The 15,774-nt window shown below is 38.3% G+C and overlaps 1 protein-coding gene across 1 annotated transcript in view; it reads right to left on the bottom strand.

The window, feature by feature from the left end:
• FMN1 (formin 1) overlaps positions 1-15,774 on the bottom strand; it is a 420,788-nt gene that overhangs the window by 300,273 nt on the left and 104,741 nt on the right. The window contains exon 4 of the mRNA XM_012465403.2: positions 13,359-13,534. Within this exon, the coding sequence (XP_012320826.2) occupies positions 13,359-13,534 (176 nt within the window). The remainder of the gene's footprint in view (positions 1-13,358; positions 13,535-15,774) is intronic.

The following is a 15,774-nucleotide window of genomic DNA, read 5'->3' as shown; positions in this document are numbered from 1 at the left end:
ACATCACCCTGCTGCTTTGCTGTGGGATCTTACCTTCTTCCTGATCACCATCTTCGTTATGCTCATTTTCCACATCTTTGAAATGGAGACAACACCTTACTGCTTCTACCTAATTCACAGGAATACAAGGCCAAAGGAAAGACAAAGCCAGAGATACCCTTAAACTTTTAGTTATGTAGCACTTTCCCTGCCTTCATGCTGTGGCGTTTCTTTGCCAATGCAACATTTACCACAGCCTCTCTGAGTCACCCTATCAAAAGCCTGCAACTGTTTTTACTAATTGGTTAAAAAGAAAACAGGCAGCACCTGCCTCTTGCAAGGATGCATCCCAGTGATTAGGTCCTTTTTTCTGTTTTAAAGTCTTAGAGTAAATATTTCTAAGACTGGTTCCACTGGGCAGTATCAAAGCTTCTGTGGAAATGGGTTGAATACTGATAACAAACCAGAAGAATCTAAAAGGAAAGGAGAAAGGCTGGGACACCTGGTGAAGCTGGAAGAAAGGAAGACAGCAGTGGGTATGTAATCTTGTGATGTTCAAGAAACATGGGCAGTGTGCAGAGTTAAGAACAGGCCCTCAGCTAGGTGCAGTAGGTCAGGCCTGCAATCCTAGCATTTTGGGAAGCCAAGGTGGGCAGATCATTTGAGGCCAGGAGTTTGAGACCAGCCTGGTCAACATGGCAAAACCCCATCTCTGCTAACAAGACTAAAAATTAGTGGGCGTGGTGGTGGTGTGTGCCTGTAGTCCCAGCTACTTCGGAGGCTGAGACAAGAGAATTGCTTGAACCTGGGAGGTGGAGGTTGCAGTGAACCAAGATGGTGCTACTGCACTCCAGCCTGGGCAAGACTCTATCTCAAAAAAAAAAAAAAAAAAGAACAGGCCTTGAGTCCTGGGCTCACACCATGCTCCACCCCTGCAAGAGGCTTAACCTGGGGCAAGTTATATATAAGCTCCCTGTGCTGCAGCTCCCTCACCTGGAAACTGATAAGAACAGTACCTACTTCATGGACTGTTGAGGCATACACTATTATGTGTTTGGCTCTAATCAATGACTGACATGCAGTAAGTACTATATGGGTAGAATATGTTTTCCTAAGAAAAGAACAACTTCCTTAGGGACATCAGCCATTATCTAACAGACATTTTTTTAGCATTCTCAATAGAAAACAATATTTACTGATGAACAGTCCAAGCAGGAAGTTTTCTTCTCCCAACTCCCTCTTTTATATGCACTTGGGCAGAGGGACTACATATAACACACCTCTGTGTGCCCCAGCCACAGCCATGCCACAAGGAAATTGAGCTCCAAAGAAAATTCTTCCAAGGGATCTCTTTGGGTGTTTCAGGGCCAGTGCTTTCTGGATTGGATTTTTCCGTCAGTGAAACTTGAAGTGAGTAATTAAAGTTTTCTCAAGCAGCCATTGCATAAGGTGACAAAGTTTGCCCTGTTCTTTATTTTGTTTCCCAAGCTCCAACATGATTTTTAAACCAACTCAGTTATTTGAGAGAAAAAAAAAATCCATGACTTTGGTGTTTCCTCCATCTTTTTCTCAAGAATCTTCTGCTGAAGCATGCTGATAATGACACTCAGTGCCTTAGCACTGAGATTTTCCTGTCTTTGGGGAAGGACTGTTCTGAGACAGTGAGTAAGCCTGGGTCCTCAATAGCAGAGCACTAGCCATTTATTCATTTATTTACTTTTGGGTTTGGGCCAATTCATTGGATTTCAAAGGTGCTGCTTCATTACAAATGAAAGAAAAGATTACAGACATGAAAATCAAGTTTAAAACAGTTATTACATTATTGGTTAGAATCCTACTCTCAAATATTTCTAAGACTGGTTTGTTCCACTAACCAGTGTCAAAGGTTCCCTAGAAATGGATTTAATGTTGATGACAAAGTAAAATAATGTAAAAGAGGAGAGAAAGGCTGTGACTTGTGAAACTGTGGGGGATGAAGGCTGGTGAGTAGCAGTCTTTAAAGTACAGAATTTCCTGGGATGTGTTTCTAAAGAGTTTTGAGCTTTTCCAAAGCAAAGGAATAATATTGCTGTTACATATGACTAATGACAGCAGAAGCATAGAGTCGATGGAGAAAGCATTTCATTGTGACTCAGATGCTCCTGATATAAGATGAAGCCCTGGAATTTACTAAACTATTTATGCCTATGGCTGCTTATACTCCCTTCTTCTCATGCAGTAAAACAAGGCAGTTCATGGTTACTGCTACAACTTTTTCTTTTCCTTCTTTAATTTTTTAAAGTAAAAGTTATCTTGAGAATATTAGTTCAAACTCCAAAGATCCAGGTATCATTTAAAAATATTGTTAAAGGGGACAATAGAAAATCTAGGGAAGGTGGAGATTTACCTAAAAGAAAATGAAGATGGATGAGAAGTGCATGCATATTGTTCCAAGTAGTCATCATGCTAGGTTCTTTATGCAAGTTTTCTTACACCCTATTCCTCTCCAATGAAAGTTTCTGCAGTAAAGCCAGCATTTATATTGGATCCATCTGATTCTAAACGTTTGTTCTTTTCATGACCAAAACAAACAAACAAAACGCTATGGTATTTTATAACAGTTTTCTTTCCTACTGAAACATAGGAAGGGAGGCAAAATAGATCACTTAGTTACCTAGAACCAAATGGCTACTGAAATTGGGAGTTTACAGAGGGTAGAAAGGTCACAAATGAATCCTGAATCAGTAATGATTCTTTGACCCTAATACCCATGATTAATTTAGATATTTAAAGAGCAACAAATGTCAGTACACTAAAATTACAAAGGAGAAAGTAAGTCAGGCATTGCCACAGCTATGATCCAATTCTTTTTTTGAGAAGGGGTCAAGCTCTGTCGCCCAGGCTGGAGTGCAGTGGGGCAATCTCGGTTCACAGCAACCTCTGCCTCCCGCAGCACAAGCTTCCTGCCTTAGTCCCCTGAGTAGCTGGGACCACATGTGCATGCCACCATGTATGACTCATTTTTGTTCTGTTTTGTTTTCTAGAGACAGGGTTTCTCCATGTTGCTCAGGCTGGTTTCAAACTCCTGGGCTCATGTGATTCACCTGCCTTAGCCTCCTAAAGCATAGGGATAACAGGTGTGAGCCACTGCATCCAACCCATCAATTCTTAAACAATTAAAGAGAGAGCAGAGAAAAAGTCGAGGAAGCGACAAGGACTATGTCTTTGAAGAGTGATATAATGGGGTTTAGCATGAGATATTACTCATCACACACTAGCTGTGTCACTTGAGGCAAGTTCTTTAATGTCTCCAAGATAGCATCCGTGTGTAAAATGGGAAAAATAATACTTAACTCGTAGAACAGTTCAATAATTAAATGTGATAATATTCTTAACCCACTGCTTGCTTGATTCCCCACAGACACTAAATAACTGTGACTATCATTATTATGGAGCATGTGCAGGTGGTGGGGAGGAACCACATTTCCATGGTTTTGAAATATATTCACTATTGCCTCCATGTGGTACATCATTTTAATTGGAGACATAAATAAAAAAGTATATATAGGACTACTGTCATTTTCAATACTTTAAAAAGCCTTATGAAATGTTCTGAAGAAATGTTATAACCATTCCTAGAATCAAAGTCACATACTTTCTATAGCTGGAGAGGGAAGTTTATGATGTTCCTATGCAAGACACCAGTAGCTGCAATCCTTAATGCAATTTAGAAATAATGATACTAATAAACCAGAATTGTTTAACTAAAATCTGTAAAAACCAAAAGGCAACAGAAAAACAACTGAGCCATAAAAACCAGAACTTTATGTTAATATAGGAGTGTTCATAAACAGTCAGTATGTGAAGGCTACTGCATTTCAAATTCTAAATAGCTCATATGGGATTGTAATTTTAACCACAAATTTCCACCTTCATCCTGGAGTGAGAGAAGAGTAAAAGCTTTTCTGAAAGACACACAGGGAGTATAAATGATGAATGCAGTAAGAGATCAAGGTTGGAAGACACCATGTCAGATTCACAGCACTCTAAGTCTAGTGAATGCCGACAGAACTTTAAGCTTTTGAGACACAAAAATGACGGTAAAAAATTGGAACTCATCCAAAGGGGGCAAAAAACAATCATGTGAATTTTAGAGAAAATAAGTATTTTAGTGGCAATAGTCCAATTCACTTAAATACAATTCCTAGACAAATTCGTCATCATTTTTAATAAACTTCAGTCCTATTCTTTGTTCTTTCTGGCTTTGAAAGTGTAATACAGAGTTTTCTCTGTATATACTCTCAAGAGTCCAAATTTTATATAAACAGCTATGATATTTCTTGTCAGAATAGGAGAACAAGAAATAAGAATAATGAGTGTTACCAAGATCAAAGAAAAGCAAATATTTCCTTTTCAGGTGGGTGGTTCACCTGAGGTCAGGAGTTTGAGACCAGCCTGGCCATCATGGTGAAACCCTGTCTCTACTACAAATACAAAAATTAGCTGAGTGTGGTGGTGCGTGCCTGTGATCCCAGCTACTCGGGAGGCTGAGGCAGAAGAATCACTTGAACCCAGGAGACAGAGGTAGCAGTGAGCTGAGATTGTGCCACTTCACACCAGCCTGGGTGACAGAGTGACACTCTGTCTCAAAAAAAAAAAAAGAAAGCTGAGTTGTTACCAGATTTGCCATTATCTTGTAATTTGTAGAGAAGTGTGAGAAATGATATAAGAATTAAACTTCGTGATTAGCAGAAAATAGAAATTCTATTTAAACATAACAATCCTTCACCAATTCCCAAATTTGAACTAATTTGAGAGATAATTGGTTAATTTGCATGTGAATTAGGAATTAAATCAGATTTTTTTTCAACTGCTTTATCATGACTGAAAGTGATAAGGAATTTGTAAGAAACAAAATAAAATGATTTTCCAAATTGATCAATAATTCATCCCTTCTAACTGTTCTTTTCATCTGGATAATTTCTTGATCATTTATCATACACCAACAGACACATGATCTCTTTCATTCTTTTTCTCTTTCACACATATACACACTGACATATGTACTCACACATACACAAATATACATACTCCTTTAGGAAACAAGCTACTTTGATATTTCTAAATTCGCTTCACTTGCAAGTACAAATCACATTGTCATGAATATCCTAATGCTATGGCCTTTGGCTTTAAGTGGTAGACTCTTTTGTCGGCTTCCATGGAAACAATACTGAAATGCAGCTCTCTCCACATAATACAAAGACAACACAAAACATAGCAATCTGCACATTTGTTGATGTTGAATCTAATTTATGCTGTGAAGTTTGTTATTTAGGAGTGAAAGAAGGTGGAAAGACTGAAATCTGCTGATGTTCCTGTAACTGAACACCCGAATTTTAAAGTTTTCTTTTTTTCCTTTTTTTTCTTTGTGTTAACCACTAGACACCCCCTCACACTGCTAGTGCATTTAATTATATGTTTGCTTAAAAGTTCCAGAGACTGGCTGGGTGCAGTGGCTCACACCTATAATCTCAGAACTTTGGGAGGCCAAGGTGGGCGGATCACCTGAGTTCAGGAGTTCAAGAACAGCTTGGCCAACATGGTGAAGCCCCATCCCTACAAAAATACAAAAAATAGCTGGGCATGATGGCCAGCGCTTGTAATCCAAGCTACTCGGGAGGCTGAGGCAGAGGAATCACTTGAACCTGGAAGATGGAGGTTGCAGTGAGCTAAGATTGGGCCATTGTACTCCAGCTTGGGTGACAGAGCGAGACTCCATCTCAAAAAAAAAAAAAAAAAGTTCCCGAGACTAAATCTTGAAACAATACAAGCACCTGTGGAAATCCCCTGACCCCGTCCCCTGCCCAGAGCCTGCTTCAAGGCTTCAGTCAAGCCCAAGATGATGAGATGATGCAGAACCATTTACCAGATATGACAATAACTTGAGATAAGCCACTGGAACAAGTCACAGATGTGTACTGCCTCACCTCCTGCATGGAAGATACTCTGTAGCAAAACTTCCTCTTCTTAAATCCTCGCTTTTCACTTGGAAATTTGTAGCGGTTCCATTAAGACAAGAGCCTGGACCATTTTCTCCACAGCTAGCTTTGGTTTATAATAAAGTCACTCTTTTACCATACCCACACCTTGTTAACTGGTTTGGCAGGCAGCAAGGGGCTGAACCTGCATTCATAACATTCTCATCAATGTTTCACCATTAATTTTATTTTTTAAATGTTAAAAATTAATATATCATACATATTTTGGGATATATATGATATTTCGATACTTGTATACAATATGTAATGATTAAAAGAGAGTAATTAGGATATCCATCACCCCAATCACCATTAATTTCAAAGACCCAGGATACCTGGTGCATGCTGAGGTATCTAGTGTTCCATATCAGTAGCTGTAGAATTTTATTGGATGAGTTCTGTGGGGTAATTTTGGTTGTAGTTCTAGCTCTCTAATTCTGAGCAGGGATCTCAATCCTCCTCACTGATTATGGGAGCTAACCCCCATCCATTAAATGAATGGCTTTTGTTCTTAAATTTAAAACAAATAAAAAGAAAACAAGTAAGTCCAAAGTAGTGGAGAGGTAGAAGGATTTAACATTTGAGTACTTGGGTCTAGACTCAGATCTGGGTTTAAATCCTGCCCTTGCCCTTGCTTATTTGTACAATACATATAATAACACCTTTAAGGGCAGGGTCTGGACTTTAAGAAGTGATCAGTAAGATATGGAGGTTCTTATTACCCATTTAGACAGTCAAGGTTGGGAGGAGCCTTGGTAACTACATCCAGGTTCATAGGATACAATTACTTGGAATGGGATGCTGTGTCTTCCCCAGCCGATTAAGCCACTTCAGTAAAAAACATACAGGGCCTCACAGGTGAGAAGGATATTGTGATTAGCCTTGGAAATCAGAATCATCAAGAAGAGTTCAGATGTGTGTGTGTGTGTGTGTGTGTGTGTGTGTGTGTGTGTGTGTAAGACAGAGTCTCGCTCTGTCATCTGGCTGGAGTGCAATGGTGCGATCTTGGCTCACTGCAACCTCTGCCTCCTGGGTTGAAGCGATTCTCCTGAGTAGTTGGCTGAGTAGAAGGCTGAGTAGTTGGGATCACAGGTGCCTGCCACCACAACTGGCTAATTTTTGTATTTTCAGTAGAGACAGGGTTTCACCATATTGGTCAGGTTGGTCTTGAATTCCTAACCTCAGGTGATCCAGTTGCCTTGGCCTCCCAAAGTGTTTTAAAAGCTGGCATGCAAAATCCTATTTCCAGAGAGTAGTACCACCAGGATATAATCCTAACAACTACTTACCTGTTTCTGCTTTTCATATCTTTGTTTTCAATTTCAGGCCATACCTCTTTTAGTGTCTTTTCTACCCACCCATGTCCCTTGTTTATTGTCACATTACAAACTATTCTCCATGGTGAGCATTCCTTTCCAATGGAATCTTCAGGATACTCTACTTGTTATAAGAAGTTAGGCCCCAGTGCTTCTCTAGTCTCTGACTCTATTCAGTTGCCTTTGATAAATCTGGTTGAAAGTGCTGTAGGACCTGAGATCCATGGCTAATGGTAGCTTCTAGTTCAGTGGAACATAAGAAACTGTCCCTTCAGGCTAACTTCTTAATATTCATGTTCTAAATGGGCACTCTGGAGTGACTGCAGTTTTGTCATATACAGGCACTACCCAAGGGCAAGTCACACATTTGGTACATTTGGATCTTGTTTCAAAAGTAATACCTAGGGTTGCCAGAGTTAGTTAATAAAATATAGGACACACAGTTAAATATTAATTTCAGATACAAAACCAAATAACTTTGTAGCATAGGCATGTCCCATACAATATTTGGAAACCCCATGGCCCAAAAGTGGAGCTGACAGGGCTTTGGATTCAGTCTTTCAGGAGCTTTGTAGTTTGCCCAGAATAATCTACAGAATTTGCTTGACCAGGACTACAGGAGCATTACCCAAACAGAGCTTCCCTACACAGCAGTCTGGAATCTATACCAAAGTATTAGTTTTGTGAGATATTGGTATAATGAGAAATATACTGTATATTTGGTCTTCTTCTGGCTCCTGGACAGAACTTCTAAAACCCTTGTAACTTCCTAAGTGATAAGAGTCATGGAAGAAGTAATAATATTTGAATATACTCAAATATATTCAAATATATATAGAAGTTGTAATAATATTTGTTTTTTGTCCTCAGCTACTAAAACAGCTCAGAAGCAATAAAGGTAAAAGGGGCATCTTTTGTTATTCACAACAAACTCCTTTCAACTACACTTGAGCTTATGTTAATGAAGTGACTTTCAGAGGATGAGAGGCTGATTGTCAAGTAAACCAACATTGTGATTAGGGGATTGACATTTTGGTCCCCAACAACTCACCCCAGGAAGGTAGAGAGGCTAAAGGTTGAGCTAATTACCAAGGTCATGAAGCCTGCATAAAAACCCTAACCAAAATTCTGTCTCCATAGGGACAGAAGCTCTTGTGCTCAGGACCCTTCCAGACCTCACCCTATGTATCTCTTGATCTGGCTATTCATTTGTATCCTTTAAAAATATCTTTTGTAATAAATTGGTAATGTCAGAGATGTCTGAACTAGAGCGACTCCATCTTGAATAGGAGATAGGTAAAATAAGGCTGAGACCTGCTGGGCTGCATTCCCAGTAGATCAGGCATTCTTACAGGATAAGAAAGAAGGTTGCCACAAGATACAGGTCACAAGGACCCTGCTGATAAAACAGGATGTGGTAAAGAAGCCAGCCCAAACCCACCAAAACCATGATGGCTATAAAAGTGATCTCTGGTCAACCTCACTGCTTATTAAATGCTAATTATAATGCATTAGCATGCTGAAAGACACTCCCATGACATTCCCAGTGCCATGACCCTGGTAATGTTGGGAAGTTGGCTTATATGGTCTAAAAAGGGAAGGGAGCCTAAATTCCAGGAAATCTTTGCCCCTTTCCTGGAAAGCTCATGAATAAATCATCCCTTATTTAGTATATAATCAAGAAATAACTATAGGTATACTCAAGCAGCCCATACCACTGTGCTCTGCCTATGGAGTAGCCATTCTTTTATTCCTTTACTTTCTTAGTAAACTTGCTTTTACTTTACTCTATGGACTTGCCCTGAATTCTCTCTTGTGTGAGGTCTAAGAACCCTCTCTTGGGGTCTAGATCAAGACCCCTTTCTGATAACAGTAAGTAAACTGTTTCCCTGGGTTGTACAAGTTATCCTAACAAATTATTGAGCCCGAGGAGGGGGTCATAGGAGCCTCCTATTTGTATCCAAGTTGGACAGAAGTTATGGGTAACCTGGGAACCCACTACTTGTGACTGGCATCTGAGGTATGGCAGTTTTGTAGGACTGAACCCTTAACTTGTGGAATCTGACTACAATTCCAAGTAGATCATGTCAATTGAATTGAATTGTGGAACATCTAGTTGGTGTCTACAGAGAATTCAGAATTGCTTGTTATGAAAAACATGTCCACTTGGTCTCAGAATGTCAGAAGTGTTGTGAGGGTAAAGGAGGTTTTTTTTTTTTTTTTTTTTTTCCATTTAGTTTGTTAAATAAATGTTGCCCAGAGTCTCCCTTGTGTTTGTCCTACAGCAATCCCACCTCCTGCCATTCCCCAAGGACCCCCTGAGTCTTCTCATAGTTTAGTAACTAAAAGGTGAACGCCCAGCTAAATGAGGAGACTTAGTAACACCCCCAACCTTAATGCCAGTGTCCATCCTGACACGCGGATGCCAAACTCCCACCAATTATTTCAAGTATGAAATGTTTTAGCTGGCATCACATACTAATGAGTCAGTGTAGCCACAAAAAAAGGCTTAGGAAAGTAACATTCTGATGGTGACACTGAAAGTCAGGTTTAAAACTGGAAGCATGGCAGTGTTGGTCCAATGTCTAAGGGTGATCAATATGAGTCCAAAGCCCAGCAGAGGAAAAGGGTTTTTGTGAGCTGCTAGTCATTAACAGGAGGTTCATTTCTTCTTCTTCTTTTTTTTTAATTACTTTTTTATTTCCATAAGTTATTGGGGAACAGGTAGTGTTTGGTTACATGAGCAAGTTCTTTAGTGGTGATTTCTGAGATTTGCACCGATCACCCAGGCAGTATACACTGCACCCAATGTGTAGTCTTTTACAGGATACACATTTTTTCTAAATAAGTATAATCCTTTCAGACAGAAACTTTACCTAGAATATTAATATTTAAACATATAAGAGTCAAATCACACTGTCCACAGAGGGGAGAAGGGCTTGGAGGTGAGAAAGGAAACACAGGCCCCAAAGCATAAAAACTGTTGATCCAGAAAATAATCTAAAGAAACTATTTTAGGTTTCATAATTCAGATTAATAAAATACTAAGCAACATATAAATATTTATTTTTAATTATGCAGTATTTATATAAATATACAAATATATATTTATATATCACACGTTATATATTTGTAAATATATTAAAATTATACATATATACATATGTATAATTTATATATTATATATAATATATGTAACATATATAAATATATATAAAACCCATAAAAGGCTAGTTCAGGAAATATTTTTCATCTAGTGATAAATATAAAAAACCTAAAAATACTTATAGAAAATAATCCACTTCCTAGAATTTTATTATAAAGAAATAGTCCTAAATAATTGGGGGAAGGGTATAGGAAAAATTATACATGTGGTCATGCTATTTTCTTTCCAAATGGTGGTTCTATTCCAAAACTGGAAACAACTTCAATATCCAATAATAGAGAAATGAGTACATAAATTATGGCATACCATTTTGGGGAATATAACTCAATCACTTAAAACACATCTATAATGTGCTTATAACAACCTGTATAAGCAGTGTTAAGAGTAATTGGTTAAAAAAGAGAGGAGGTTATAAAATCTGGCATGCTTATATGTTTTAAAAAAATCTCTCATTGAAAAACAAACCATACTTAGTGAAAAAAATAAAGAAAATTTATCAAATTGTAACAGTCATCATTGCTAAGATTATGAGTTTTTTTTTCCATTGTAACTATGTATTTCAATTTTTCTATAAGGATTGTGGAGGATTTTTATAATTATAATAAATTAAGTAAAAAAACATTTAATTTACAGATGAAAAGGAAAACCAGAAATACATTGTTTAGCCAATTTAAAAAAACACATACAGTATTTTTTTAAAACACAGAAGAAAAAGTAGCTTTTCAAAATCTATTTCAGCACTTTTACACTCTAGGCCTGCTGTCTATGGCAAATGCAACTTAAAGTAACTCACCAACAGATGTCACTGTTACACTTCCTACTTTAAGCACATCTCTCAAGAAGCACAACTTCACTTTAGGTAGGGGAATAAAATCAAAAACTTTACTAATTCCCATGTCATCTGCTGCAGGGTTGCAGATTTCTCATCTTTCAGCTTCATTCTAAACTACCCTTTGTAATATCTGGACTGTTGAATGCTATTCTAAAATGACAACAGTGACCATGGTTTTATGGTTATGAAAAGTACAAGGTCTCCTGCTCTTTGATTGCCACCCATGTGAACACCACAGACTTAACCCACACTCGTCAAACACATGGTTCCATATCTGAAAGTAATGACTTGGAGAGAATGCAAGATTGTCAACAGGCATTAAAATTAATAGCTAAAAAAAGGAAAAGTGCTTCTTAGATTTCTGGTGCTCACCTCATCTGTGACAGGTAACTGGATGGGTAAAGAGGTATTGCCGAATATCACAATAATCTGTTAAATCCTATCAAGCCATCTAAATGTGGAAGTAGCTGAATCCCAGCCCAGTGTTTTCTAAGGGGGAGTCAATACTTCTGTGCCAATGAAAACATGAATGAATAAGAAAGGAGAAGGCAGCTGGGTGTGGTGGCTCATGCCTGTAATTCTAGCACTTTGGGAGGTCAAGGCAGGGAACACTTTGAGGTCAGGAGTTCGAGACCAGCCTGGCCAACATGGTGAAACCCCATCTCTACTAAAAATACAAAAATTAGCTGGGCGTGTTGGTGCATGCCTGTAAGCCCAGTTACTCAGGATGCTAAGGTGGGAGGATCACTTGAACCCAGGAACCAGAGGTTGCAATGAGCCAAGATTGTGCACTGCACTACAGCCTGGGCAACAGAGCAAGACACCATCTTAAAAAAAAAAAAAAAGGAGAAGGCTATGTTTCTTTGAACTAAAAGCTAAAAGTAGACCTACCATTTGATCCAGCAATTCCACTACTAGGTATATACACAGAAGAAAAGAAGTCATTATACAAAAAAGATACTTGTACGTGCATGTTTATAGCATTAAAATTTGCAATTGCAAAAATATGGAATCAGCCCAAATGCCCATCAATCAATGAGTGGATAAAGAAAATGTGGTATATATATACCACAGAATACTAATCAGTCATAAAAAGGAATGAAATAATGGCATTTGCAGCAACTTGGATAAAAATGGAGACTATTGTAAGTGAAGTAACTCAGGAATGGAAAACCAAACATTGTATGTTCTCACTCATAAGTGGGAGCTAAGCCATGAGGATGCAAAGGCATAAGAATGATACAATGAACTTTGGGGACTTGGGGGAAAGGATCGTGGGAAGTGAAGGATAAAAGACTACACACTGGGTACAGTGTATACTGCTTAGATGTGGTGCACCAAAATCTCAGTAATCACCACTAAAGAATTTATTCATATAACCAAACACCACCTGTTCTCCAAAAACCTATTAAAATAAAAATAAAAAATAAATTTTAAAAAAAGAACAGAAGAGATGTTATTTAAAGTGAACAAAAATTTTAAAAAAAAGAAAGCAGAAGGTTATTTTTTTTAATGCATCATCCTATATTCTGCAGATTTCCTGCCAACCTATTCACCTGTTATTTGAGCAGCTGGAGAGAAAGGTTCATGAACATGCAAGGACGGCAGGCTATTTGGATTTCACTTGAGAATCTAGAGCATATCAGTTGGCTTACATATGTTATTCACAAATTTTTAGTAAAAGGATATTAAGAAGTGACTTGCAACCATTGGGTACTCCCACAATGAGATTTAGGCTACAAAGCTAATGAACAGAGTGCTCTGAAAATACTCAGATAAATGACAAACACAGTCCCTTCTAGACAAGTTGCTAGTTACTTTCTAGTGTATGAATTTCGGATCACCAAAATGCATCTTGATTTTCTGCAGCCCACTGATGTTTTTATCCATACTGATGCATACATGACATTAATGTATGCATCATTAATGATGCATACACTGATCCATACATTAAATGCAGCTTTATATACATAATTTAAGTTAAATTCATATGAAATGAGCCTCTGACTACAAAGAACCACAGCACAATCACAAAGATTTCTACTTACATGAAGATCCAAGTACAATTCGCTTCTGTTTGACTTTTCCCTTTCCTCGTGAAGCAAAAATGGACAGGCTGGTCCTGCTCTGTAGCCCAGAACCCATGTGCCTCCATCCCTGTTGGGAAGGTCTTTAAGTGTCTGCTCATTGAAGCCGTCCCAGGGAAAGCTCTCAGAGGAGATACCTAAACAAACATAGAGAAGGCCATCAGTGGTATGGCAGCCAAATAAATAAATAAAGCCATACTTGGGGAACTCCTATGTAGACTTTTTCATACTATCTCTTACTTTACTTTCTAAGTTATATTTTTAAGAGATTGCTTTCCTTCTAAAGTTTTTCTCCCAACAATTTCTGGATCACTCTAACAAAAAGTTACAACATATGCCTTCATCCCAATTTGAAAAGGTAAGTCTATTGGCTGTACTCTATGGTCCATATTCTTGCTTAGAGTTTGCATGGGCCGTTCTATCTCAGAATGGAATCAGAGGAGGAGCTAAGGGACAGGAGTCAGGAGGCCTGGCCTGTTGGCTTTCCTGTAATTCCTAAACAGTGTCATCTGAGCCAAGTCACTAATGTGTGTGTTCTCCAGGGCAGGAACTGTGTCTTGTTCATCTTCATTTATGGGAAGAGAATAATTATCCATGGTGCATACTGGACTTGGTCAGTTTATTTAATTAGTGAGCAGTGCATGAGAAACCTATTTGGGATTTGCTTTTGTCATCTCTAGAATCAAAGGTATTAAGTCTAGCTCATTCTTACCTAAACTGCAGGCAAGCGATAATAGGATGATAATCATTAACTATGTGCCAGGTACTGTTCTTAGCTCTGTTCTTCAATTTTTATGATAACATATAGTTAGGTATCATTAGTGTTCTCATTTTAAATGGAGAAACTGAAGTACAAAGAAGTTAAGCAATTTGCTCAAAATCATAAAATCAGCAAATGGTTAAGCTAGGATTTGAACCTAGGCAGTTTAACAATAGAGGGCCATGCTTTTAATGACTACACTCTGGCCCCTGCCTGACATTCTATTCTTAAGATGGCAATAAGTGTTCTACAACAAAAGGATTTTATGGTCAGTAAAGTGTGAGAAAAGCTACATACTGTATCTCTTAGATATATTTCCTCTGCCACGTGACTCGCTTTGGCCATCTGAATGTATCTCTTAGAGAGCCATGATTCGTACTAGCATATTAAAGACCTTGGACATCCTTTAGCAAAGAAAACCTAGTTCTGTACAATAGCATTTTCTAAACTTGTTTGACTACAGAATCTATTTAAAGGGACACCTGCTAAACATGTTGCAAGCCACTTAATGGTGTACTAGAACATAGTTTGGAAAACACCAGATAGATCACATCTAATGTTTCATATGGCACTCAAGTTCCTAGTCCTCTTTTAATTCCTGGTAAGCAAACTTGGCAAAATATTTAGCAATTAGGCAGAAGGTAAAGGTTTAGGCTCAGTGTATTTTGCAATAGAGATCATTGCTGAATATATGATAGAGTGTTTATTACACATAATCCCTGTAAGAGTCTGTTTGGCAGTCACCCAAAGCCACCAATGGCTTCTACCATGCTGAAACCTGACTTACACGAAACATGAGCTGACAATAAGTCAGCTCACAAAGGAACTGTGGTATAGCCTGCTTCTCCTTTATATTAGAGTAGCATTTTAGAAGAAAGAAAATTTGAAAACAGCTAAGGTTTGGCTATTGTTTGCTTTCTCAGTTTGTTGGTTTTCAATCACACTTCGAAGTAAAAGATGATGCAGGGCAGTGTTTCTACAGTTGCCCTCTAGCAGGCTATTCACAAAAACACCTTTTTGCAGCCACTGAGAAAAATGAGAGTCCAGGGCTTCCCAAGTCTATGCTCACCTCTACAGACACCGTCATCTAGAAGAGCATACCCAGGCTCTTCCTTGATCTAGGCCAGAGGCCTTAGAACAAATGCCTTTCCAGTTAATCCCCTCGCTACCCACTGTCTACAGACAGTCTTCTGGGCTTTCATTTGGAGTCTCATGTGCTTTGGAGTGACCCACTCCTAGTCTCAAAACATAGGAATGAACTAACGCCTAAAAGAACCTCAGGTAGAAGGCACTCTGCTTAGCACCTTTGCTTTATCCTCATGTTGACTCTGAGGAAGATAGTACTGACTATATTTTAACAGATGAAGAAATTAAAGCTCAGACCTCTTTTAACTTATATTTATATGGCTGATCCTCCTCCTAGACTATTTCTGTTCACCTTTGGTATAAACCTTTTAAAATTTACAGCATACTCTCACTGTACTATCTCATCTTCCAAGATCTACTAGTTACTAATGACATTCTCATTTTAAATCCCTCCACCTTTCATTTTTCTTTTGAAGTAACTGCTGGCTTTGGGTAAAGTTTGCACAGAATAATAAAACAATATAAAACATA

The sequence above is a fragment of the Aotus nancymaae genome, unplaced genomic scaffold, assembly GCF_030222135.1.
Source record: "Aotus nancymaae isolate 86718 unplaced genomic scaffold, 86718_ANA_hifiasm-v0.15.2.pri h1tg000011l, whole genome shotgun sequence".
Lineage (NCBI taxonomy): Eukaryota > Metazoa > Chordata > Mammalia > Primates > Aotidae > Aotus > Aotus nancymaae.
Note: the sequence above shows the minus strand (reverse complement) of the source record. Positions and strands in the feature narration are given on the sequence as shown.